This window comes from Atta colombica, unplaced genomic scaffold (genome assembly GCF_001594045.1).
Source record: "Atta colombica isolate Treedump-2 unplaced genomic scaffold, Acol1.0 scaffold210, whole genome shotgun sequence".
NCBI classification, from domain to species: Eukaryota; Metazoa; Arthropoda; class Insecta; order Hymenoptera; family Formicidae; genus Atta; species Atta colombica.
Window position 1 is genome coordinate 1,919,321 of NW_017259306.1, and position 23,912 is coordinate 1,943,232.

At 33.3% G+C, this 23,912-nt stretch overlaps 3 protein-coding genes across 5 annotated transcripts; all 3 read right to left on the reverse strand.

Annotated features, from left to right (window-relative positions):
- Nucleotides 1-526: 526 nt before the first annotated feature.
- Nucleotides 527-13,342, reverse strand: LOC108687708 (mucin-17-like). The gene is made up of 15 exons (XM_018193627.1): nucleotides 13,019-13,342; nucleotides 12,371-12,540; nucleotides 11,952-12,032; nucleotides 10,302-11,867; nucleotides 9,636-9,887; nucleotides 9,230-9,331; nucleotides 8,888-8,998; nucleotides 8,286-8,433; nucleotides 5,091-7,522; nucleotides 4,545-4,943; nucleotides 4,222-4,437; nucleotides 3,558-4,117; nucleotides 3,225-3,468; nucleotides 2,898-3,000; nucleotides 527-2,663 (listed from the first exon to the last, which is right to left on the reverse strand). Exons 2-15 carry the CDS (start codon nucleotides 12,473-12,475, stop codon nucleotides 1,909-1,911), a joined length of 7,074 nt encoding a protein of 2,357 aa, XP_018049116.1. The 5' UTR covers nucleotides 12,476-12,540; nucleotides 13,019-13,342; the 3' UTR covers nucleotides 527-1,908.
- A 1,909-nt stretch (nucleotides 13,343-15,251) lies between these two features.
- On the reverse strand, nucleotides 15,252-19,176 carry LOC108687658 (PP2C-like domain-containing protein CG9801). The gene is made up of 8 exons (XM_018193560.1): nucleotides 19,042-19,176; nucleotides 18,184-18,221; nucleotides 17,932-18,098; nucleotides 17,608-17,834; nucleotides 17,333-17,533; nucleotides 16,731-17,034; nucleotides 16,164-16,650; nucleotides 15,252-15,579 (listed from the first exon to the last, which is right to left on the reverse strand). The coding sequence occupies exons 2-8, from the start codon at nucleotides 18,184-18,186 to the stop codon at nucleotides 15,385-15,387; spliced, it is 1,584 nt and encodes a 527-aa protein (XP_018049049.1). The 5' UTR covers nucleotides 18,187-18,221; nucleotides 19,042-19,176; the 3' UTR covers nucleotides 15,252-15,384.
- Nucleotides 19,177-21,059: 1,883 nt separating this feature from the next.
- Nucleotides 21,060-22,889, reverse strand: LOC108687672 (biogenesis of lysosome-related organelles complex 1 subunit 1). 3 transcript variants are annotated; one of them, XM_018193582.1, is made up of 5 exons: nucleotides 22,672-22,889; nucleotides 22,313-22,393; nucleotides 22,155-22,227; nucleotides 21,550-21,767; nucleotides 21,060-21,475 (listed from the first exon to the last, which is right to left on the reverse strand). In XM_018193582.1, exons 2-5 carry the CDS (start codon nucleotides 22,371-22,373, stop codon nucleotides 21,441-21,443), a joined length of 387 nt encoding a protein of 128 aa, XP_018049071.1. In that variant the 5' UTR covers nucleotides 22,374-22,393; nucleotides 22,672-22,889; the 3' UTR covers nucleotides 21,060-21,440. The 3 variants fall into 3 exon arrangements, with proteins under 3 accessions (XP_018049071.1, XP_018049070.1, XP_018049072.1); XM_018193581.1 differs by having other exon boundaries at nucleotides 22,313-22,422; XM_018193583.1 differs by lacking the exon at nucleotides 22,672-22,889 and adding an exon at nucleotides 22,465-22,571.
- Nucleotides 22,890-23,912: the final 1,023 nt, after the last annotated feature.

Consider the following 23,912-nt stretch of genomic DNA (forward strand, 5'->3'; position numbering starts at 1 on the left):
CGAACTCAGCAGACAGGGACGTAGGATGATGTACAACACACACACACACGCATACACACACGCATACACACACGCACACACACACACACACACACACGCACACGCACACACACACACACACACACATATATATATATATATACTCGTGAAATATCGGCAATTTATTAGGATTAAAAGAATTTCAATATATCCAAACTTTAAAATCTGTGAAGAATTAAGTCACGATTGCCGTCGAGAGTGTAATTGAACATTATGTATGTACAAACGATTATTATTCCTTACTGTAATACATTACATAGTTTCGCTTGGTTTTTTTTTTCTGTATATGTCAGTCTTGGATTGCTTTTGCCAGAAAACATTTCGTTTCCGCTGTCTCCAGAGAGTTGTTTTAGATATATGTAGAAAAAGAATACATGATCGCGTTCACATAATAAAACTGCATCTCGCGAAAAATGTCATGACACTTTGCAGGAGTATCACTTCGTTAAAAGAAAAAGCAGAAAAAAATTCCTGGTAGCAACTGTTTCTTAATTTTAAGTAGAATATTTTGTATAAAATATTCGCACGTAAAAATAAAAATAAAATCATACATTAATCATAGGAATGCATGCTCATTTCGATAATTATATAGATAGATATTCTCAATTGATCTGTGATTATTATGTGATTCTTTTTCCACATTCACTCTCTAACTTCCATCGATTACCCACATACCTATTATGAATCCATATGTGATGTTAAAAAAAATTTTAAAACTCTATACATTATTTAGAAACAGTTTTGTCTCTTTGATTTTGCGTCTTGACACTGAGACTGCATGTCAAATAGAAATAAATTTAAAATAACTCGCACAATTGTTATCTATTCCCTTTCTGCTTTTTGTACAAGATGATTTGTTATTGGTGATATAACTAATTTGCAAAGAATAAATCTAAGAGGAAACTATTCTTATTCTATAATTTTTATCGGAGATTATTTCTGAGAGATACAAAGTCTTGTGAAAAAACTTTATTCGACATTTTCACGATTTGTCTTTTAAGGGATTATCATCTTTTGCATCACCAATAATGGATCACCTTGTATATTGTATTAATTTGCATTTCGCATTTTTCCACGATTTTACATGGCAGTCTCTTATACTATTACTTTCTCTTTGCTTTTCCCATATGTTCCAATGATGATGGTGTTAATCATATAATGATGGTAATATGATAATAATAATTCTGAGAATAAATCTCAATAACAATAATACAAATAATATTATGGTAATAATATTAATATACCTTAAAAACGTATGTACAATATTCACCGACCCATTTTTTAAGTATCATAAGATTCGTCTACGAGTACTACAGATAAATTGGAATAAGTTGCTTTAAATAATTACTTTTTACAAAATTACATTACAAAGTGGCATATTGAAAAATCTGAGCGAGTTATCTATCTAAATCTATTCACATGTACAGCTGTTAAAATTAGATTTACGCGGTGGCTCTTTTTTTATTACAGCTAGACTACTGGAAAGTATACATGTTTGTATATTATGAATAATTATTGCCATTGTAAAACAGAATCTTTGATGAAAATGTTCAGTATTATACTGCACATGTATGCGCGATCCAGTTTGCCTCTGCTGAATAACGTATAAATAAAATAATAAAGTCGCATATGATTTATACAAATAATTTAGTAATTATATCTGTGCTCTTCAAGATATGCAGTATTGGAAACAGTCTGCTCGACATTATTACTAAAACATATAGTTCCCATGATAGGTAGATCTCAGTGATATCCACAAAAACCATGAAAAATCGACTTATAGTTTCTCTAAAATTCTTAAGATGCATTAATTGAACGCTTGATTCAACTATTAACTTTCACTTCTTAACATACTTTACTAAAGGAGGGTCACGAGCCTAAAATGCTGCGGACTGCTTGGTCCAACGCAGTGTCTTTCGAGTCGCCTGATTGCGATGACGAACTACCATTGCCGCTACCTGATAGACTGTTCGTAGGACGTTGCTTAAGATTAAGAATGCTGTCAATGGCAGACTGTACTTGCGCGTTAATTTCGTCATGTTCGTTACCAGTATTTCCACTTTCGCTACTCATTACAGTGCTGCTTGAACATTGCGTCTGCGAATGCAAAGCCAATCCATCCAAGTCGGTATCCTCCGATAAATCCCGTTCAAGATCAGTGGCACTACACCAACGCCTATCAAAGGACGTATTTACATCCTGCTCGCAATCGTCCTTCATAATCGTGTTTGAGACACCGGGTACATTCGTATTTGCAACATTCGTACGAAGACACTCGCCATTTGCTCGTGTTCTTTCAATTTTTGATGATCTCGTAACAGCGCACGCACTACTACCACTGTTATTGCCGTTTTTACACTTCAAAGTGTCTGCAGTAGACGGATATACACCTAGTTCTTTCTGGATTTCCAGCCACTCGTCATAATCGCCACTATTATTAGTACTACTTGACGATTTAATCACTGGTTTGCATTCCATTTCATCATTTGGGAAATCATCTTCTAACTCGCGCTTTACAGATACATTCATCAAAGATGACGATGTTGTTAATGTTGATTTATTCTCCTCCACAAGGCCAGGTTCAACTTTTGGCACCAACGGTTTTTCTTCCTTCTTAAACTCTTCTGTAATTTCATTCGCAATATATAAAATATCAAAACATACATTTTTTAAAAGAGAAATGTGTTTTTAAAATGTAATCATTTAAAATATACATGTTCACAAAAATGTAAAAATGATTACGGGGCATAAACAAAAAATATAATAAAATAAGAAGACTCGTAATCCCAAGAAAAATCAAATTTATACTTATTTTTATAATTATATATTTAAAAATAATTGATAATATGCGTAGTTACCGCTAAGTTTTGCTTCCTGTTCTCGTAACCTATTAAGAATACTTTGCTCTTCAGCCACAAAAGTCCTATCGATCATCATCAATTCTGACGTCCTGACTTCGCGCTATAATTTTAAAGATGTTAATGTAACGATAATGTTAATTACTTCAAATATCAAATAAGAAAAAAATTTGAAATGTAGAAAACTATTTTCTATAATTTTAAATTAAATAATTTAGATATTTTAAGTATCAATTTTTCATGTATAATTAATAAGAAAAATTATTAGTTGTATTAAACATTTATTTTAGTATATATGATTATTAAATAATTGAATATTATTCATACCATGCTTTCCATTAGGAGAAGATACGTGTATTTATTTATCATACAGTTGAATTTGCTTAATAAATGTTTTGCTGTCTCTTCAAATATTTCATCTGCTTTTGTCAGATCCTTGGGTCCTAGTACTTGCTCATTTAAACAATGATATCTTACTAAACGTTTGCAAGCATCACGTTTGCTTGAGAATGGTGTATTCATATCCGGTTTGGTTGCACCATTTTGATCAATTTGTAATTGTTGTTCCACTCTGCAAATAATTATATAATTAAATATTAATATTATTGAATGTTGGAAAATGATATTAAATGTAACAAAAACTTATATTCCAATACATACACATCGCTGCGATTCAATTGCCTACAAATCGGGCTAGTTGCACGCCTTTTTACGCCTTGCCTTGGACTTATTAAGGGATTGGTATTGCTGTTAGGACTGACAAGTTGTTTCACTGTACTTCCATTAGTATTTACAGGACTCTGAATTCTTTGTGTTCCCTTGCTTATCATTCTAGGCGATGTTACTTGATTCGCAGGAGAGCCGCTTTGCACTTGAACTTGGATAGGAGAAGAGAGTTCCTGCTTCACAGGACTCGGTGTCTGTATATTTGGTTTGAAATCCAATGGATCTGTTTGACACTGAGTCGATTGTTGTTGACATTGTATGCCTGACTGCTGCTGTGTTTGAACTTGGGTCAATTGTTGTGCGTTGCTCTGTAATTGTGGAGTTGCTACAGAAGTAATCGGTGGTGAAAAGATTTGTATGTTCGCAGAGGACGGATTCAATATCTGAGTCCCGTGATTCTGATAAAACTTATGCTGTTTAGTGTGCGTTTGATGCACAGTCTGTGTCACAGTGTTCGACATACTTGACTGTTGTCCTTGTACACTTTGCGGCATCTGTAATTATGTTATAAAATATAATGTCATGATGTCTAGTTTCTGTGCATAAAATATATTTTTATAAATGAAAACAATATATATATTTCCAATATTCTGCTTACCGTGATATTGTTAATGTAATTATTATTGGAGCTAGTCGGCATTGTTACAGACGTGGTTGGACTTAGAGTTTGAGATGTTGCTGGCATAGTAGGAATGGAAGTTTGCGTTTGTGTTTGTGTTTGCGCCGCTGATGTCTGATTCTTGAATGAATTTTGTGAATGAATATTTGATGCAACGGTTGAAACTACATTTACACTGAATGTTGTTTCGGCAGTCTATGCAGAAAAAATATATATATTTCGTTACAAATATTAAACAAATATTAAATATTTCATATTTTATTGATGATTATATTTTATTGTTACAACTTAAATATACTTACGCTATTGACAGATTGTGTAGTAGTGCTAATGACTTTCCCAAGGGATATTATCTTTGATTGTTCCTTGTGTAATTTATTCAATGCTGTTTGATCATGAGGTTTTCGAGATGAAATAGCTTGAATTTGTGACTGAATATTTTTCAGCGATTGCTGCAATTGAGCAGGTAACTGAATAGTTTGTACTCTTTGTAGCATTTGACCGTTTGAGGGAACTGATACATGGCTGCTGGCAGAAGTCGAAACCAATGGACCATTGGTAATGATTTGAGTCGATTCGCTTTTAGTAAGATTTGTATTATGAGATATCGTTGGGTTTGTTTTATTAGAATTGTCAACTTTTTGTAAATTAGATGTATTCGCTGTAACCATTGTTGGTCGAGTAACAGTTGCTGTCTTTGTCTAAAAAATGAAAATAGATTTTTTCGATGAAAAATAGGATAAATAAGAGATAAATTTTGTAATAAATTTTTAGAATAGAACAACAACAATTTATACCGAAAAAAAATAGATAAAAGATTGGGAAATATAGAAATAAAATGCATTTACCTGTGAGTTTACAATGTTTTGAGCAGTACCAGCAACTTTCTTTTTCACAACTTTCGCTTTCTTTGGTTGATTGTTGCCCAAATTCCTAATTTGTTGTTGATTTAAGTTGTCAATAAATTGATTAGGAAAGCCAGAATTTTGAATTTGTATATGTTGAGGCATCTGGGATGGTGCAGCTTGCACCACGATGTTCTGAATATTATTTTGAATTGTTGGAGCGCCACCAGAACTATTCACAATTATTTGACTCGTTGGAGTGTTGATCTGAACTCCTTGCAAGTTCTGATTACTTGCATCTGGCTCGCCAATTACTATCTTCTGCGTTTGGTTTTGATTCTGTGTCTGATTTGGCGCGTTTAATTGTCCAGCCAAAAGTTGTTGCAAGAGTTGCTGACTGATTACCTGCATCTGGCCATTCGCATTTGCGATCAGTAGTTGATCGTTAGGATTCAAGTTTCTTAACGCATTTAAAATTTCAGGAGTAATTTTAGGTGCGTTATTTAATATATTGTTCGCTGCTGAATTTAATATATTTGCACTCTGGGATTCGACATTTTGAGATTCATTTTGTTGAGTGATATTAGAAGTATTAGAGGCAGGAGTGTTTGTGATCAATATATTCTGATTCTGATTGTTTTGTTGTGTATTGATTCCTTGCTGTATGACATTAGCCGAGTTCTGAGACTCAAAGTGATGTGCATTAACGGAAGAGAAGGTATTTGCTGTCACTACTTTTTGTTGCTGAACATTCACATTTTGTTGGACACTCGTGTTATGTAAAACAGCAGATGTATTTTGTTGTTGCAAACTAGTCATAACATTCTGCTGTGCATGAGTTAAGTCTTTGATACCTGATTGCAAATTTTGTTCCATATTTTGAACATTACCAGCTGTATTTTGTAATACATTAATCGTATTTTGTTGTATACTTGAATGTAAAACATTCATAGTATCGTGTTGTTGCATAGTGTTACAAGAACTTTGTTGTTGTAATATATTCATGGAATTATGATGTATGTTTGAGCTCTGTAAATTTTGTTCAAATATTTGTTGTACATTTTGAGTTTGTACAGTTTGTGCAGTAATTTGTTGATTATGTTGAAATAATGGTGATTCCTGCTGTAGTGTTAGAGTTTCTTGTTGATTCGTTCGCTGAAGACTGTGATTAGTCTTAGTCATATGATCGTTTTGTGCTATTGAAGTACAAGGTAATGATTTCTGTACATGTTGTCGCTGTGACTGCTTTCCCATTTTTTGTCGTACATTTGTTACGCAAGTATTCATGAGTCGTGCCTGACTAGACTTTTGTAGAGAAAGATTGGAATTCTGTTGATTTGAATTTGTTTGCCTTGCATTAGATATTCGAGGACTTTGAATGCCAAATACAGTAGGTGAAGACTTTGTAGATAAAACATCTGGAGCATTCAGAGGAGTATTATTGCTTGTTTGTGATAATGTAGGATGAACATTCTTAATTTGCATCAGATTTTGTACATTGATATTCTTTGATGTTTGTGTCTCTTGTAAAGATCCGAGGTTACTTTGAACGCAGAGATTAGGTAGTGAATTAGTCTCTTGAGGAACAACATTTATATTCTTCTGTTGATTAATCGCTTTCGAACATATCTGACCATGATGCGGACTAGTAGTACAAGTGACATTTTGCGAGCATGTAGAACTTATAGTTGAAGCTTGATTTCCACTAGTTAAAGGAGATTTCACGTATTTTTGTCTCTGCTGAGTTGTATTTTGAGTAGATTGTGACGTACTTTGCGATTGGCTGAAAAATTGCGAGATAATCTGAGAGTTTTGTCCGCTACCTTGAGTCAGAGATCGTATTAAAGCTTGCGCGGTAGCCGAATCTATTTCAGGTTGATTAGGATCGGGGGTATGATGTAAAATAAGTTGTTTTCCATCTTCTCCAATTGATAAGCGAAACTGTCCCGTTAACGAATTTTGTACAGGCATCTGAAGTTGGGTGACAAGTTGATTGTTAAGCGGCTGCGCTACAGAAGTTTGCGTGTTCGTTGTGTTTGTTCCAGGTACTTGAGTTAGAGTAGAGCTAACAGGAACTGTCCCTTGCGATGAAAATTGCCCGAAAGATTGGCCAGATGTAGTTTCATTTTGCTGTACTTGACAAGGAATCTCGGGTTCAGTTGTCAGCTCAGAATCAAAAATATCATCATCGTCCCCTATACCCGATATCTTTATAATACGGGCGAGATCTAACTTCGGTTCATCATCTTTTCGTTTAGCTTTTTTCTTCTTTTTCGCTTTCTTCTTAGGAGGTGGCAGCAGATTTTGTTCCGACACAGGTTGTGTACACGAAGTATTGCCAGTTGTATTGCCAGATGTAACTTGTGAAATTTGCGATTGAGGACTTTGTACCATAGCATTCTGGATTACGATAGGATTGGTAGTCCCAGAATTAGCTGTAAATTTTTTTTATCGAATTGAAAAATATGATAAGACAGTAATATTTTATGATTAACGGAAAGATTGCTAAAGACTAGATTAAATAAATACAAAAGTCATATAACTAGAAACATCAATATTATATTCCGTAATTACTGATCACAGATTTAAGACTTCTTGAATTCAATTAGGATAATTAGATATTAAGATATTAAGATCAGGAGAAATTAAATAAGATTAATTAAATATTAAATAAGAAATTAATATCAGAGATAATATTTACAAATAAATGGCTTAAATTTACAGTTATTCTAAAAGCTAAAGGTTGAAACATCTGATTAATTTGTTATTTAATAAAGAATTCGCATACGATAAGATTGGAACACAGTTTTATAAATACTGTGGTTCTGATTAATAATTGCACTTTTTTTTGTATTTTTTAAAGTTATATTTTTTAAATTCAAAGACATGAAGAAATGCGATCTAAATAATTTTGTATATTTTTAAATATTTCTAAGTGTTTAATGTAAATAACATAAAAAGCTAAATTCTTACAATTAAATTATTATCTACATTATTTTTTAACAATTATGTTATACAATACTTTTCATATAAACTTATACAAATATTATTTTTTCTATGTTTTATTATTTTCAAATCAAAAGAAATATTTATGTATTTTATTTCTGTTAACTTATTCTATACATGTATTAACTGTGCATTTGTATGTGATATTATACATAATCAAAATTCATTTTACTGCAATATGTGATAACTTGCCTGGTGCAGGACTAGATGGAGTATGCCTTATTACTGGAGATGCAGTTGAAGGAAATCCGTTTGGTACAGCAAAGAATGTGGGCGTAATCCCTTGCAGTTGCATACCTTGTGCTGTGACAACCCTTACCAAGTGTTGTTGTTGTGTTAACTGTAATTAGAATTTTAAATACTTAATTTATTTCTTATTTTATATTTTTTATCATATGCTATAAATTTCATGCAAATATTTAAGAGATATTATCACACGTGAATTCTAAATATTATTATTCATTTTGTGTAAATTACATAATTTGTTATGACAGAATTAATTTGAACTTTATCTTTTAATATAATTTAAATCAATGCAAGTAAAAAAGTTATAAATAAAAAAAATTAAAAAAATTAAAAATAAGTTTGTGAGTTTATATTTAGCATATATTTAAAATACAAACATTTGTTAAATTATTTAGAAATAATTTTCATGATTCTTAATAAGAATAAAAATTTTTATGATTTTTTTTTCAACAAATGCAAATCATTTTAATATTTATGAAAATTTAAGCGATGATTATGAATGCGAATATGAAGATGTGTGAGAGAGAATGAATGGATGAAACCATCACCTGTGCGGTATGCGTTTGTTGCTGCGCGCCTGCTGGCGTCCTTAATATGAGTTGAACGCCTCCCGGTTGTACGCCTTGCTGTACAATAACAGGTGCGGTAGACGGCAATACCTATGTACCAAAGGTGATAAATATATGAAGCATAAAAGCAACTTTTTATGATAATAGAAATGCATGTAAGCAATTATAATAAATATAAAGCACATCGCAGTAACTTCTCATATAATAACAGCATGATATATATATTTTTATGTAATTACATAATGAATATGCAAATGGCAAACGTAATTGAGAAACAACATATTGAGAACAAACATATTATTATATATTATAATAATATACCTGATTCAGTAATAAACCCTGTGCTGTTGGGATCATTGTTGCTGTAGTAGGACTTGGTTGTGGTCCAGCAAGAACAATTTGTGGTTGACTCTGTTGGGTTACCTATAAAAAAAAGTAATATCCTTTAATGTATAATATAAAATCTTATGATATTGTAAAATATTAAAAAGCCAAGAGATTATAAACAGAATTAAAATAAACACTGTATCAAACAAGATTAAGTTTTTTTATAACACACACACACACACACACACACAAAGAATATTTCATAGATTATATATTTTATATGGAATAGATTTGATAAGATTAGGCTAGATTAAGGTAGATTAGACTGGAATTATAGCTGAATATCATGTATATATTGCATATAAGTAATTCAATACAGCAATTAAAAATAAAATCATACCTGATTTGTAATTGTAGTAGTAACTCTTTGTGTCTTTTGTTGAGAAGTATTAGTTTGTTGATTTGGTGGTTTTGGCAAAATTTGTGGTGGTTGCTTGGTAGGCTTACTCGTCGCTATTTGTATTTGCTGATTTCCAAATAATTGAGTCCTAGTCACCAGCTGAGTTGGGGTAGATTGATAACCCTGTGGTGTACCATGAATTATTTGTAACACCTGCATTCCTTGTTGTAATATGGGTGTATTAGGCCTAACCTAGAATACATGAAAAATAAAAGATGTTTAGATAAATGGATAATTTAATTTTTATTACTAAAATTGTATTCTTTCTCAGCAAGTAAATAAAGCATAATCTTTCTTAGCAGATAAATAAAAGAAAAAAGATGTAGACTATAGCCGTCTGAATATACAATAGTTATATGAGATATCGTTAAATGAGATCTTCAATTTCTAACTGCAATAATGAATATATTCCTATGTACAGATATACAGCATTAAATAAAACAAAATTGAAACATAAAAAGAAAAAAATAAACTTAGAGATATTAACGGGTATTTCAACAAAATCACTAAAATATATGTTACATTAAAATTGTAAAAAGAAATTAAATTTCAATAAGAAATTAGAGCAAAATTTCTAAATTTCTAAATTTTTGCAAGTATTCTTACCACAGGTGGACCAGGGCTACCTCCAGGTGCTGGGCTTCTATTGTTGAGAGAATTACTCCCGCTTAATAGATGAGGACTTTTTGCAGGGGGATACGGGCTAAGTACAGGGCTCTGTATTTGGCTAACACTCATCGGACTCTGCATGGGGCTTTGCATCTGCATGTTAAAGTTACTGTTCGAAGTCGACGTGCTGACTGGGCTTGGACTATTCCGATTGGACTGTATCGAGTTTGAAGCCGGACTTCTAAGTAAAAGTCGATTAGGGCTAGGACTCGGCGTAGGTGGTGCTATATTAGACGCTGGACTTTTCAAGGGTATTGAAAACGGACTACCCGGCGAACTAATGTTTTGACCTTGAATATTTTGCATAGACTTAACAGTATTCATAGTACTGACCACATTCGACGGTTGTGTTGTGCCTGTTAATGCGACTGATGCATTTAACCCAGGGCTTATCCCCTGTGAATATTGTCGCTGTGGTTGAAATCCAGTTGACTGGGAGGAACTTAAAGAAGAAACATGACTCAATGACATGGTCGGTTCATTTGCGGATATATGTTGTACATTTGACGTCGATATATTTGATAAATTAGGGTGCATTGTACCAAGGTGCGGTATGTTTGTAGTGAGATTCACGTTCGAAGCGTGATTCACATTTGCAGTGGTTGCATGAATCGATTCACTGGGAGTGCTTGTGAATATGCTGGAACTAGTCAGAGTTCCAGAATTAGAGATTTGTGAGATTGTTGAGATATTTGAATTAGGATGTTGCGATATAGCAGAGTTTGGTACATGTGCTATATTTGACGAGGCAACAATGTGTGGTGCAATAGTCTGAATGCTCTGTATCGTTTGGAATGGAAACTGTGCACTGCTAGAATTCAAACTAGTTGGCGTCAAACCAGTTGCCAGGGCATTTGCAGATCGATTAAGACCTTGATTTACACCAGAATTTATACTGGTAGTAGTCAAATTTGTATTCGGATTAATTGCAGATAAACCAGACACGCCGGAATTCGCGACAGTTAAATTAGTATTCAATGCAGTAAGATTCTGATTTACGCTCGATGAGTTTAGATTTGCTAAATTTGGACCGGTTAGTCCAGTATTTACTCCAGATAGCCCAGAATTAATATTTGAATTTATTGTATTGAGCCTGTTTATCCCAGTATTTACTCCTGTATTAATGCTATTTAAATCTTGTCCCAAGTTGGACAAACTGTTATTAATATTGTTTGAACCAATATTGGACGTTAGATTGGAATTGATAGCATTTAAATGACTCAGGCTAGGATTTATCGTAGTTAGCCCTGTGCTTATACTTGGCAAGCCCAAATTCAGCAGAGGATTTGATGTGGTGATAACATTGGATGTGAGAGATGTAAGACTGGTATTTAGAAGTGATAGTGGCAATCCCATATTAAGGCCCACCCCAAAAGTGGGGGTGGCCGGGGGTAGGCCCATACCAGTCCCCGAGGGATTTATGGTACTCTGATTCAATTGATTCAACTGATTTACGTAGACTATGTGATTTCCAGTTGCCGACCCATTTCCTTGCTCTTGTGGCTGCAAGAATAAGTAATGACATTAGAATGATATTTTTTAGAATGAAAATCGATAAAATATGATTGCTAATAAAAAACAGCTTACATTATTTGATGTCTGTTGCAAAGCAAATGTCAGCGACTGGCCACTGCTATTCTGGGCTTGTAATTGTTGTAATTGCTGCAACTGCAATAAAAATGACAAGGGGTTTTTTAAAGATCTATTAATTTTGTATTTTCTTTGTATTTTTTGTGTGATTTTTTTTGTATTTTCTAGATTTCAAATAAAATAACTGTACTGTAGATATTTTAACTTGGAAGGAGAGATACATAGGGTGCTTTCTAGCAAGGATACAGTCAGACACAATGTAACACATGAATCATTACATCCTTGTTGTTTGCCTACATTAAACAAGGATGAAACGATTTACTGTGTCTGATTGTGTCCTTGATGGAAAGCATCCATAAAGAGATCATGTATAAAAGCATCAAATAACAAGCAAATACGTTTTTATAAAATCTTACTTGTTGTTGGGTCAAAACAGTAACTGGATTATTATGACGCGCATTCGGGGAAGTTGTAGAGGATACTGAGTCCCCAAGAAGAGGGCGTGACTGAGGCTGCTGCATGCCCACGCAGCCCCTCTTTACTATGGGTAGCGTCTAGCCACCTATCCAGCTTATTTGGTTCTTTCCTATTAATATATAAAATACCATTTCATTCATTTTACAAGTTCAGAGATCTATGAGAAATTATTTTATAAAATAAACATAATATACAAATGACTGTAACTATCAGTAATCAGATCTTAATTTGCATGAAAAAAAAATTATATATTTCATAAAACTGATACATACTGAATAAAACCAATAGCAACTTAATAAATATAGTTAAAATGTGTTTAATAAAAGTATTCAAGATATTTTATATTTAATAATAAAAAAATCTTATTGAACATACATGTAAAAAATAGAACCAATAAACTATAACAGTCAAAGTTGTATCTTTAATGATTATATTTAATATCTGAGATACATATGAAAACAGAACCAAAAGAAAATAAATCATAACAGTCGAAATTGTATCTTTAATGATTATATTTAATATCTGAGAAATCATTTATTCATTAAATAAAAAAAAAATATATATATATTATTAATACACATATTTACCAAAATTATTCAACAGTTATAGAGAACAATATTTGCGTTTCGGCGCCACTCAACACGTCTGCGACCTACGTCTCCTGTTCCTGTCATGCATACAATTTCTTCCGAAGCTCAGGCAACACTGTGTCAATTCTAAAATATACTTGTATCCAAGTATATTGTCACCTTTAAAAATCTTGCTTCAGAACTAACCATTCATGGCCGTTATAGGCATTGCTTCGTAGTACATAGAAAGTAGTTCTCTCTCGAACTACTTTATCCATTAAAAAACAATTGTACAATTGCATTGTGAATATATCCTGACTTATATTTAAAATGCATCTGCTGCAGGATCTTATCCATTTATAAATGTAGCGTCACTACATTTGTCCATGACAACACATTCGAGATATGCACAGAGAATGATATTAACAGTACTTAGCAACAAGTAACAATTCATTTGTGTCACGCGCTATCCCAAGTCCAGGAAGTAACCCACAGACATTATTGAATACTTATCAATTGTTGTGAGTGTAATATCATAACTATATGCCTTTACTCACAAGATATCAGTCGGAATAATCGTTTTCTCTCAATAAAAATGTCATTTACGTCGCTAAGCACACTAGGCTTTCTACTGACACAGGTTTTGCTACCGATTTGAGTTCTGCAAAGAAAAAGCGGAGACTTCATTAACTATCACGAATAGAGTATTTATGCAAAAAGTCGAATAGTCTAGACGCTCTCCGCGAATTCTATCGCGATTAAATTGGCCTGAATCGCGATATTCTCGGGTTCGCCTTGGGGGGTACGCGAGAGATCTGAGAAACAGTGCAACATGTCACGAGCGGACGAGAACCGCTGTATTTCGGGACAGTGGTGATCTCTTCAGCCTATACAATAATTCTAAGGGGCTGAAGGATCCCGGTGAAACATTTCGAGAGGTTCGTACGAGAATTCGCCAGCTGGAAACATATTTTGAGGTTATAACTGTGCGCGCCTGTGTGCGAGATACGTGCCACACAAGCCACCAACACACGCATACGAATTGAGAATCACACACGGCTCACTCTCACTCACGGGTGCAAGCGGCGCGCGGATTGCACACAACAAAAGGCCCGACTGACAAGGCGTAAACAAAAGAAAACGCTGGGATTCGGGTAAAATCACGATCTCCGGTAGGACGAGGGTGCCGGTGTGCGACGCGGCGACGCGCGCGTTTGGCGGCCGACGCGCAAAAATGCGCGTAGCGTCGTGACGAAAAATTGTCAATATTACCTACGCGAACGCGGTTTTGCCACCCCGTGTTTTCCTCCTGGGAATTTTCACGCTCGCGCGCGATCTCGCTGCACGCGATCTCGCGTTTCGGCGCGATCCGCCGCACCTCGCCGAGAGGAAAACAACGCACACGGAGCACGCGCGACGACGATACTCCACTGAAAATAATAAACTTTTCAGTTACACGACAGTACTATGTACGCGTTACACTATTCGGTGGCAACGGCCATCATGTATTTGTCAAGGCTGCCATTGGCGCGGCACTATAAGGCCCCAGTCTGCGCCACTGGTGGCGCCCCGCGTCGAGGCGCCGCAACTTTTTGCGATCACGAAGGTAGGAAACGAAAGACAGGCATGCGAGAATGTTCTCGAGCGGAGAGAAAGCGAAATGCAATAAATGTACTGGTTCTTGCGCAGTAACAGCACACAAGATCGCTGAGATCCCGTACCGTTGGAGTATATGCGATCTAATAGAAAAAAAATGTATGGCATGTTGCTGTAGACTTTATTAAAATTGGGACTACATTTCTAGTAATTTTAGGAATTAGTCCATTTTCCTATCAATATAATTTTAATTTTAATATCATTTTAATTTATTTTCTTGATATATTATTAGTTTAAATTTGTTATTTGTTATTAATTTTAATAATCTTTAGTAATATACATATTTGTTATTAGTTTTTCTTGTTTTCTTTTACACTTTTATCGATTGTTATAATTTTTCTGTATGTTCTTGTATGGGTTGGCCTTGAAATAGCAATAAACATTTTATCTTTCTTTGATTCTTAGGATTAGGAAAAAATAGAAAATAAATAAAACAAACAGATTAAAGTTAATCTACATTGGTACAAATAATTTGTACTATATATATAAATTATACTATTTGACAGACTTTGGATATACAAAAACAATGTTAGGAATTTGCGTTTTTTTTACTCTAACACTTACTAATTCTAAAGATAAATTGAGTTGATATTGACTTGTAAAAGATATATATTCGCTTTTTATTAACGCTAGGTAAGAATATTACAATATAGAAAGTTTAATCTATCAATTTTTATATACGAATAAAAACTATATTCTCTCTATCGTTAATTACACTTTGAAGAAATTTAGGGTCCGACTACATATGCTACAACCGTCGCGTGGTCTAGCTTGCCAGGTATCATAGATATCTTCTCCAATGTCTTTTTTCTTCGAGATCTTTGTTCGTGTTTTGAGAGTTGTACAAGGTGACCGTCTTTATGTTGTGCGTAGTACAATTCCGTATCTTCTAAGATTCGCCTCTTTGCTGCAGTTATACGTACCTGTGGATAGGGGTTGATAAATATATTGCTCGATGAATAGACATAATAAAAATATACTGCACATTATATTATATTATATTATATGAAGTCACTATGGTATTGATTTAGAAAGAGTGAATAGTTTGAATCAAGGACTTGGACTGATAAATTTCGGTTCAGATAATGTCCGAGGCTCAATTTCATTTTTTTGGTTTCAGTTCTTTTACCGTAACGGTCACTGGGACCATTTTAATTTCGGTCCTTTTCAATGATTGTACATTTGTAACAGTCGTTGTCGCCGAAAGGACTGGAACCGACACCGAAATCAAAAATTGAGCAATCTCGAACCATAACTGTAACCGGTATAAAATTTCATTCTGAAATTTCAACTGATTTAAATCATTCTCTTGTGCTCTCTCTCTCTCTCTCTCTCTCTCTCTCTCTCTCTCTCTCCCACTCACTCTTTCTTTCTAACGAGTATCGAGTTGAAGAGAGCTAATATGTTCAATTCATTCTAACGGAGCATAGATATCGAGATTAGGGAATGAGCAATCTATACCTATTATAAATATACCTATTTTTATAAAATATTTCTATTTTGTTACCGCAAAGTCCAAAAGAAGTTCGCATAGATGTTTGGCACTGTTGCATGGCGGTCCTTCTCCAGAAACTCCGCGTCTCAACAGATCCTCCATTCTGAGCAGGGTAAGTTCGTGCCTTTGGTAAGCTTCAACAACTGGCAGATTGTTGCTATTTACATTACTATTACTCGACTCAGTGTGCCGCAGATTTTCTGTCGATCTTCGACGAGTTTTTAATCTCGCATCGTGACTTTTCAATGTGGCATCAGCGCCACTGCTGTGATTGGGCAAAACTGCAAATTTTCCAACCACAGGATCAAAATTATCTGAAATTCCATCACTTGTCAAAAACACTATGTCGCCTCTCTCGACCTCTGTTATAGCCAACGTTAAGTTGTTCAATTCGGGATTAGAACCATCTACTGGGCCTAGAGCTCCTAAGGCATCTCGCATGTCTCGCATGCAATGAATATCGTGAGATCCTCGCGTTATCTCTCTTACTCCAGTTTTCCTGTTTTGCATAAGAAACGATGATCAAATAATCCTAACTTATCTACTGCAATTTGTAAATACATAACAAGAAATACATACCCTGAATACACATAAGCTAAACTATCACCAACGTTGCAGGTACAAGCAATATATTTTTTCTGGCATATATTTGTATCAGTACTTGAACTTGGCAGTGGAAGGATGGTGCATACAGTTAAGGTAGTAAGCATTCCTTGCTCTTGAAGAATCATCGAATGTGCTGCATGGAATGATCGAAGTAACGCTATAAATATATCCTTTGTCGTTGTCATTTCACTATTAATAGACGGGCAAAATAGAATCTGGTTCAAATATTCTATACTTCCGTGGACTGCAGATCTGGCTGCTATACTCGCTTTTGTACCTGAAAATCCAAATTAATAAGTATCTCTTGCAATTAAAATAAAAGAAAGATTAAAGAGGAAAAAAATCAAATTTGATTAAACATAAAGATAAGTATAAAGAAAAAAAAATTAGATTTTTCTATCAGTTATTTTCTATCAGAATTAAGTATTAAATTTCAATACTTAAAATTTAAGAGTATTCATTGAATATATGTGAAAGTTACAAATACATCTATCAAACAAAACTTTTATTATGCTTCAACTTTTATCTCTGCCTTTTATAGTTTGAGCATATATGTTTTAAATCTGTGTTTTTACCCCAATTGACTCCATCTGCAAGAGCCAGTATAGCAGAATTTGGTCTTGCTACAATGCCAAAACAATCGGCTATTGGTTCTCCATTGCTGGTATCATTTGTAGGATTTTTCTCATACAAAGTAGTCGCAATTCCATATGCATTTTCGTGAGGATTAAACCAATCGGTAACTCCAGCAATTGTTATATTTGATGTTGTTGATCCTAAGAAAATTTTTGTATTTTTATTTTATAACAAATCGAAATCTATTTCAGTAATATCTTTGCTTTAGACTTACCACTTCTATATTGCTCATTTTGATCTAACATATCAATGTAATCAATGTCAGTATCGCTAATACTTAAATGTTTCTGTTGAAGATTGACTGCTGTAAGACCACTATCAGGACCAGTGTAGGCTGCGAATATTTCCTCATTTTCTTGAAAAATATCGATTTGTTTGCTTGGCAATTCTTCTGGATTTCGGCCGTGTAAAATTGGTGGTCCTTCTTGTTTTGTTTCTAGTCTAAGAAGATTAATGTAGACATATTAATTAGAGAATAACATATTATTATAAATAAGTAAAAAAAATGTGAAAATATTCAGGTGTGACTTATTTTTACCCATTGAGGTAGCGTGTGATGAAACAGCCACCAGGAAAATCCTGAGTTAATGATTGCGGGCTTCGAAGTGTCTGTTCCCCAAGGCCTATACTTTCCACAGCCCCGGCCAAGTTGCTGATAGACAATTGGCGCATGAAACCGGCAACTTTCTTCCGTAAACTTGGCATCTTTCAAAGAGATCCAAGTAAAGGTACAGCAATTAAGAATGTTAATTATTGTCTAACACTACTTCATCTGATGTAAGGCTCATACCATGGTTATAGCTACCAGTGACAGATTTCAAATTAAACCTGAAAATAAAAAATGTTATAAAATCTCCATAAGCATATAATGAAAGTCAACATAGATAACTAATGGAGCAAATCAGTATTGATTAATTCCAATAATGCTAATTTAATAAATGTAATAAGAAGAAATATATGTTAGTCAATAAACCAATTATTTTTCTATAAATAAACTGTTCGAAATTTCTGATCAGGTTCAGATTCCTGAATCTGAGAATGTCCATTATGTTGAATTTCTTTTCTAAGATAAGAAATAAATTTATCATTTAATTATTTCTATATATCTTTGCTTAATCTATCTATATACTAATATAAAATTTAAAAAAAAATAGATTAATCTTCCTTAATAAACAGAATAAACAGAATAAACAAACAAAATCAATTTAAATAATTTGATAATAATACAACTTTAATTTGAGTGCAATACAAGATATAAATGTATGTATAATCTGGAGATACGATAGTGAATTTATCATAAAACCTGATTTATATATTTACATTTCATGGAATCTATAGAAATAAATTAGAAAACTGTCAATTTATGATGTCTAGATTGTTGGTTTTGAACTGAAATTATAATTATCCCTTTAAACAATACATAAAGAAACTCGAATAATGATTGATCCTTTTGTTCAGTCAAAGATCCTTTTGCTCATTTCGCAGTCGTCTTATTAATTTAACGTGTCACATATTGTTTTTCTAAACGCATACGTCAGGCAAGATCAGACAAAACGGAAATGACAGGACAGGATCTGAAGAGAGACATAAAAAGTTCTGCCAGAGCGACTCCACCATTTGTAACATACGTGAATAATGAGACAATTACCTGGGAAAATTCTCACTACACAGGAATGAGATCACGACGTACGCTGCGCGAGAACATCGTTTTCCACCTTATCGCCATATTGGGACGATGTGTCAATAGCCGACTGACTGACCGTTCGCGATCGACGCGCGCGGCCGCCGCCTTCGCAGAACAAGGCCTACTCCTACTTGCTTCTACTACACATTGGCCACGTTTACACCGTGCGATCTGCTCTATACTGTGACCTAAACTAGGCCTTTAACTAAACGTTCACATCATAATATAGATATAGATCTATGAAACTTTTGGAAAGCCACGTGATTTAGTTCTGATTTCTGTGAACGCCGCTTATAGTAACATTATTGCAAATTAACATATTGCAAATTAAATTATTGCAAGTTGTGCTTATATAACTTGTTTTACAATATATTACACAATTGCTAGTCCCATCTATCAGTATATAATTTATACTCTATACGCATTTAAGCCGATTTTAAGTCTATATCTGCATTACCTGCACACGTGTTACATCTCGTTAAACAGTTCGGTTAGATCATTTGAGATTGTTGAAGGAGATCGTAAAAAAAACCTTACCAAAGACGGGCTTGGTTGCCAAACAAGCATTGATATTGTCATACAAATAATTGCGTTGTCCTTTTAAGTACCCCTTTTAAATTCATAGAGATATTTAGTGCCTATTTCAACCCTCCCTAACTGGATTGGAGAAACAGGCCTCATATTCTTTGGATGCATTCTTTTATTTGTAAATTATATGAAATAATAAAGATATTTCTTGTACAGTAAAAAATTGATTTTTAATGTTTTTACATAGGTATTTTCATATTTTGTTATAAAAGAAAAAGGAAATGTAAAATGTAAAAAAATGTAAGTAAAGTCTTGTATTCCACTTTATGCTAACCATGTCCGCTAGTTCTTTGAAAATTATATGTAAAGTTTATTTTTTCTTTATCTCTTATTAGTAAAACAAAGATAGTATAACACAATGGGCGTTCAAGTCGACAAAGCGACTAGGTTTGCTCGCCAAGTAATTAAACATGATTGGTTGGATTTATAGATAAGAACCAAATTATACTCATTCGCTCGGCAAGCCGCTTTGCCGTCTTGAACTCGTCCAATGGGTGCTTTCAAGCCAGAAAAAAAATTGCTAGCATGCTCGTCGAGCGATTGAATGCGATTGGTTGGATTTTTAAATAACAACCAATTATATTCACTTGCTTGTGGGCAAACATACTAATCGTTTTGTCGACTTCAACGCATTTGTTGAGAGCATTTCCTAAATGTAAATCCAATTCATCTTTGAGCACTACAAGCATCGTGTCCCTCAAACAATTATTTATTTTTTTAAACTCTCTCTAATTCTCTAACGTTTAAGATTTTATAGAAAATAGTATTGACATTTAGAATAAGATAAAAAAACTTTAACTTAAAAAAAGTTAATAAAGTTAATAAATATAAAAGTAACTACATAAATAACGTTAATAAGTATAAAAGTAACTACATGATGTTAAAAATTATTTATAACTTTTATTTAACTTTTAACTCATTAAGTATCATAACTCTGGAAAATAGATTAAAAAAGTATATTTAACACACACACACACACACACACACACACGCGCGCGCGCGCGCGCGCACACACATTAGGGAATATCTTGATATCAAATAAATATAATTCTACATTAATGGAAAAAATACATAAATTACATAAAAATTATTGAATATATTTTCCCTAATTTACTTTAAAATAATGTATTTTTCTAGATTTTTCTTTATGGCTATTCATATTAAACAAAAAAAAAACTGAAAATTATATTAGTACAAATATGATGTTATAATAGTAGTTATTTATTATATAATATACGAGATTGTAAAATTAACGAAACACAGAAATATTCTGAAGTAAATAAAATATATATATCTCTTCTTTAATAATTCAATAATTCTTTTTAATTAAAACAAGATGCATTAAATTCTATTCTACAATGTGTTTTTTATTTTGTTTTCTGTTTTCTGCTTTCTGCTATTTTTTACATTTTGCTTTTTGCTTCTTATCCGGTTTCTTATTTTATGTCACCCGAGATAAAAGTTGAACTTTGGAAGAAACAGGAAACATGTAGCAAAAAAAGCAATTCTTGATAAAACGGTTGCAAAAGTGGGAAAAAGCAAACAGGAAACAAAGAGCACATTGTAGAATAGACTTAATTAATGTCCACAATTTAGTTCTAAAAAATATGTACAACAGTTTTTTCTTTGACAACTTAAATCGCATTAACTTTATATCTTAACAAAATGAAATCATCACTCATATCATGAAATTATTTTTAAAAAAATCTTCATACTACTCATGACACTAACCATATTATATTTAGAAAAAACAATGTCCTACATATCACATATCTTTAAACATTACCAACACTTTGATTTTCTTGCGTGGCTAAAAAATAATACGCAATATATTACATTTTGTACAAAGATATAGTTATACATAACATTTCATTAGCTTTATACCTTTGTATGAATATTCCAAAGCTGTGGCTATAGTTCTCATATCTCCTTCTATACTGCGTGCCCAATTTTCTGCATCTCCAATTTCTTTTAAAGAGCTTGAGAAAGATTCTACCAAATTCAACCATAATTGCGTTTGTTTAGCAAAATTAGTTGCACTGTGTTGTAGTTGTTTTGCTTCAGCATCTAGCTTCTTTTGATTCAAATATGCTTGAGCTACACTATAATAACGATAACAATAAAACATTAATCATATATATGTATAATGCATATATATTTGTATATGTAATATTATATATATGTGCAAATGATAAAACTTGTTTTTTAATCATTAAAGCCGGCAGCATACAATGCTTGTTTTCTTGCTATTATAAATTATTAGAGAGAATAAATTCTTACCACTGTATTGACTATGATGCTGTCAGTACAATGATAAGATTCTAATTCAGCCAGTACAATGCTAAGATTTTAATCTAGCTAGGACTCCAGTAAGAAAACAAGTATCATATGCCACAGGCTTAAGATACATGGGACGCTGGTATATATTCCACCATTTATATATGCCTATCTATAAATTAGATCAAATCATAAACAAAAATTTTATTTACCCAACATTCAAGTGATCAACAAGGGCTTGTGTCAGATTGCTTGCAGCTTGAACAGCTTCTTTCCGCTTTTGCTCTGTTAAATCATTTCACAAATTTTATACTTAGAAATCATCATAAAAATCTTTAACACAGAATTAAATAATTTACATATTTTTTACCTTGTCTTTCTTTTCTCACAGCTTGTTTGCTCTGGTGTTCTTTGACAATTGCAGATAACATTTTTGATAGTTGCTACCTAACTGTATTGTTTCGTGTTGATTATTTTGCACTTAAAATAAATATATAATAATAATAACTTTATTGCACTTACAAGTTGGATTTGAATAATGTTTAGGTGTTAGCAAAAAGTGAAATAACACGATGTACAACTGATACAAGACTTCACCAGAGAAATTTGAAGTAATTATAATTATTATAATCGAGATACTGCCGCGTTTTCAAATTAAAAAGAAAGAAAGAGAAAACGAATCGTCGATTACCAAAAATCAATTACAATTAATCAACAAATATGACAAACCTGTCTCGATAGATGCGCTGTGCAAACCAATATTGACTATAGTACAAATACCATGTATTCAACGGAAAAACAATAAACTCTAGTTCAACCACGATAAACCTGAACTTCTGAGAGACTATCTCCGCCTTTTTCGTGTGACGCTTAAACCTTGTATTCACAATGCTAGAAATCGTTCCGACGGTTTATTCGCATCGCATGCTCCAACATGCTCCTGCCAATGTTCCTACTCACTCTAATAAGAGAAAGAGTTATAACAGGAGCATATTGGAGTATGCGACGCGAACAAACCTCGAGACTTCGGATGAAGAAAGAATTGACCAATCGCAATGGTCATGTGATCAAATTGTTCAAATGTGATTTGATTTTTTTCTCTATTCAAGATCTCGGACCGATTTCTGGCATCGTGGACACAAGGCTTTAGAAGTTTTCATGCATTAGCGACACCAATATCAATTTTATAGAATGATATGAACGTATCACATTGGGCACGTTCAAGTCGACAATGCGGCTAGATCTGCTCGCCAAATAATTAAACATGATTCTACAGGTAAAGTTTATTGAGACAACCAATCTGAAGCTTGCATTTTGAAATCAACACTTCATATTGGCTGCCGCAACAAACTTGCGATCGGCTTGCAACTAATGTAGAACCGGCTTAAAAACCAATTATACTCATTCGCTCGGCAAGCATGCCTAACACTTTGTCGTCTTGAATTCAGAAATCATATATTGTAGAATACACAGTTTCTGATAGGTTGAAATTCTTATTCTCTGTTCTCTGTTCCTTTTGTGTGTCCAGCAAACGAGAATGGATTAAAATGGATTGAAATTTTTTTCTATCCAAATGCGTATTTTAAATAGTGAACTTTTTTGGATTTAATTGAATTCAATTGTATTCAATTAGATTCAATTGGACGCAATTGGATTGAAAAACTGCATTTCCTATTCAAAATTTTGAATTTAACAGTATTCACAATGTGTGTTTTGTATATGTTGTTGCACAGAAAAAGCTAATATTATTTTTAGAAAGACGTAGAGATATGCTCCATGCAATTCCTATAAATGAATAAAAATGCATTTAGGATTGAACGTTTGCTGGGTTATATTTCATTTTGATTAAGGCACAGAAAATTTATATTTTACATGTATATGTGTGTGTGTGCGCGCGCGCGCGCACACACACACACACACACACACACACACACACACACACACACACACACACACACACACACACACAC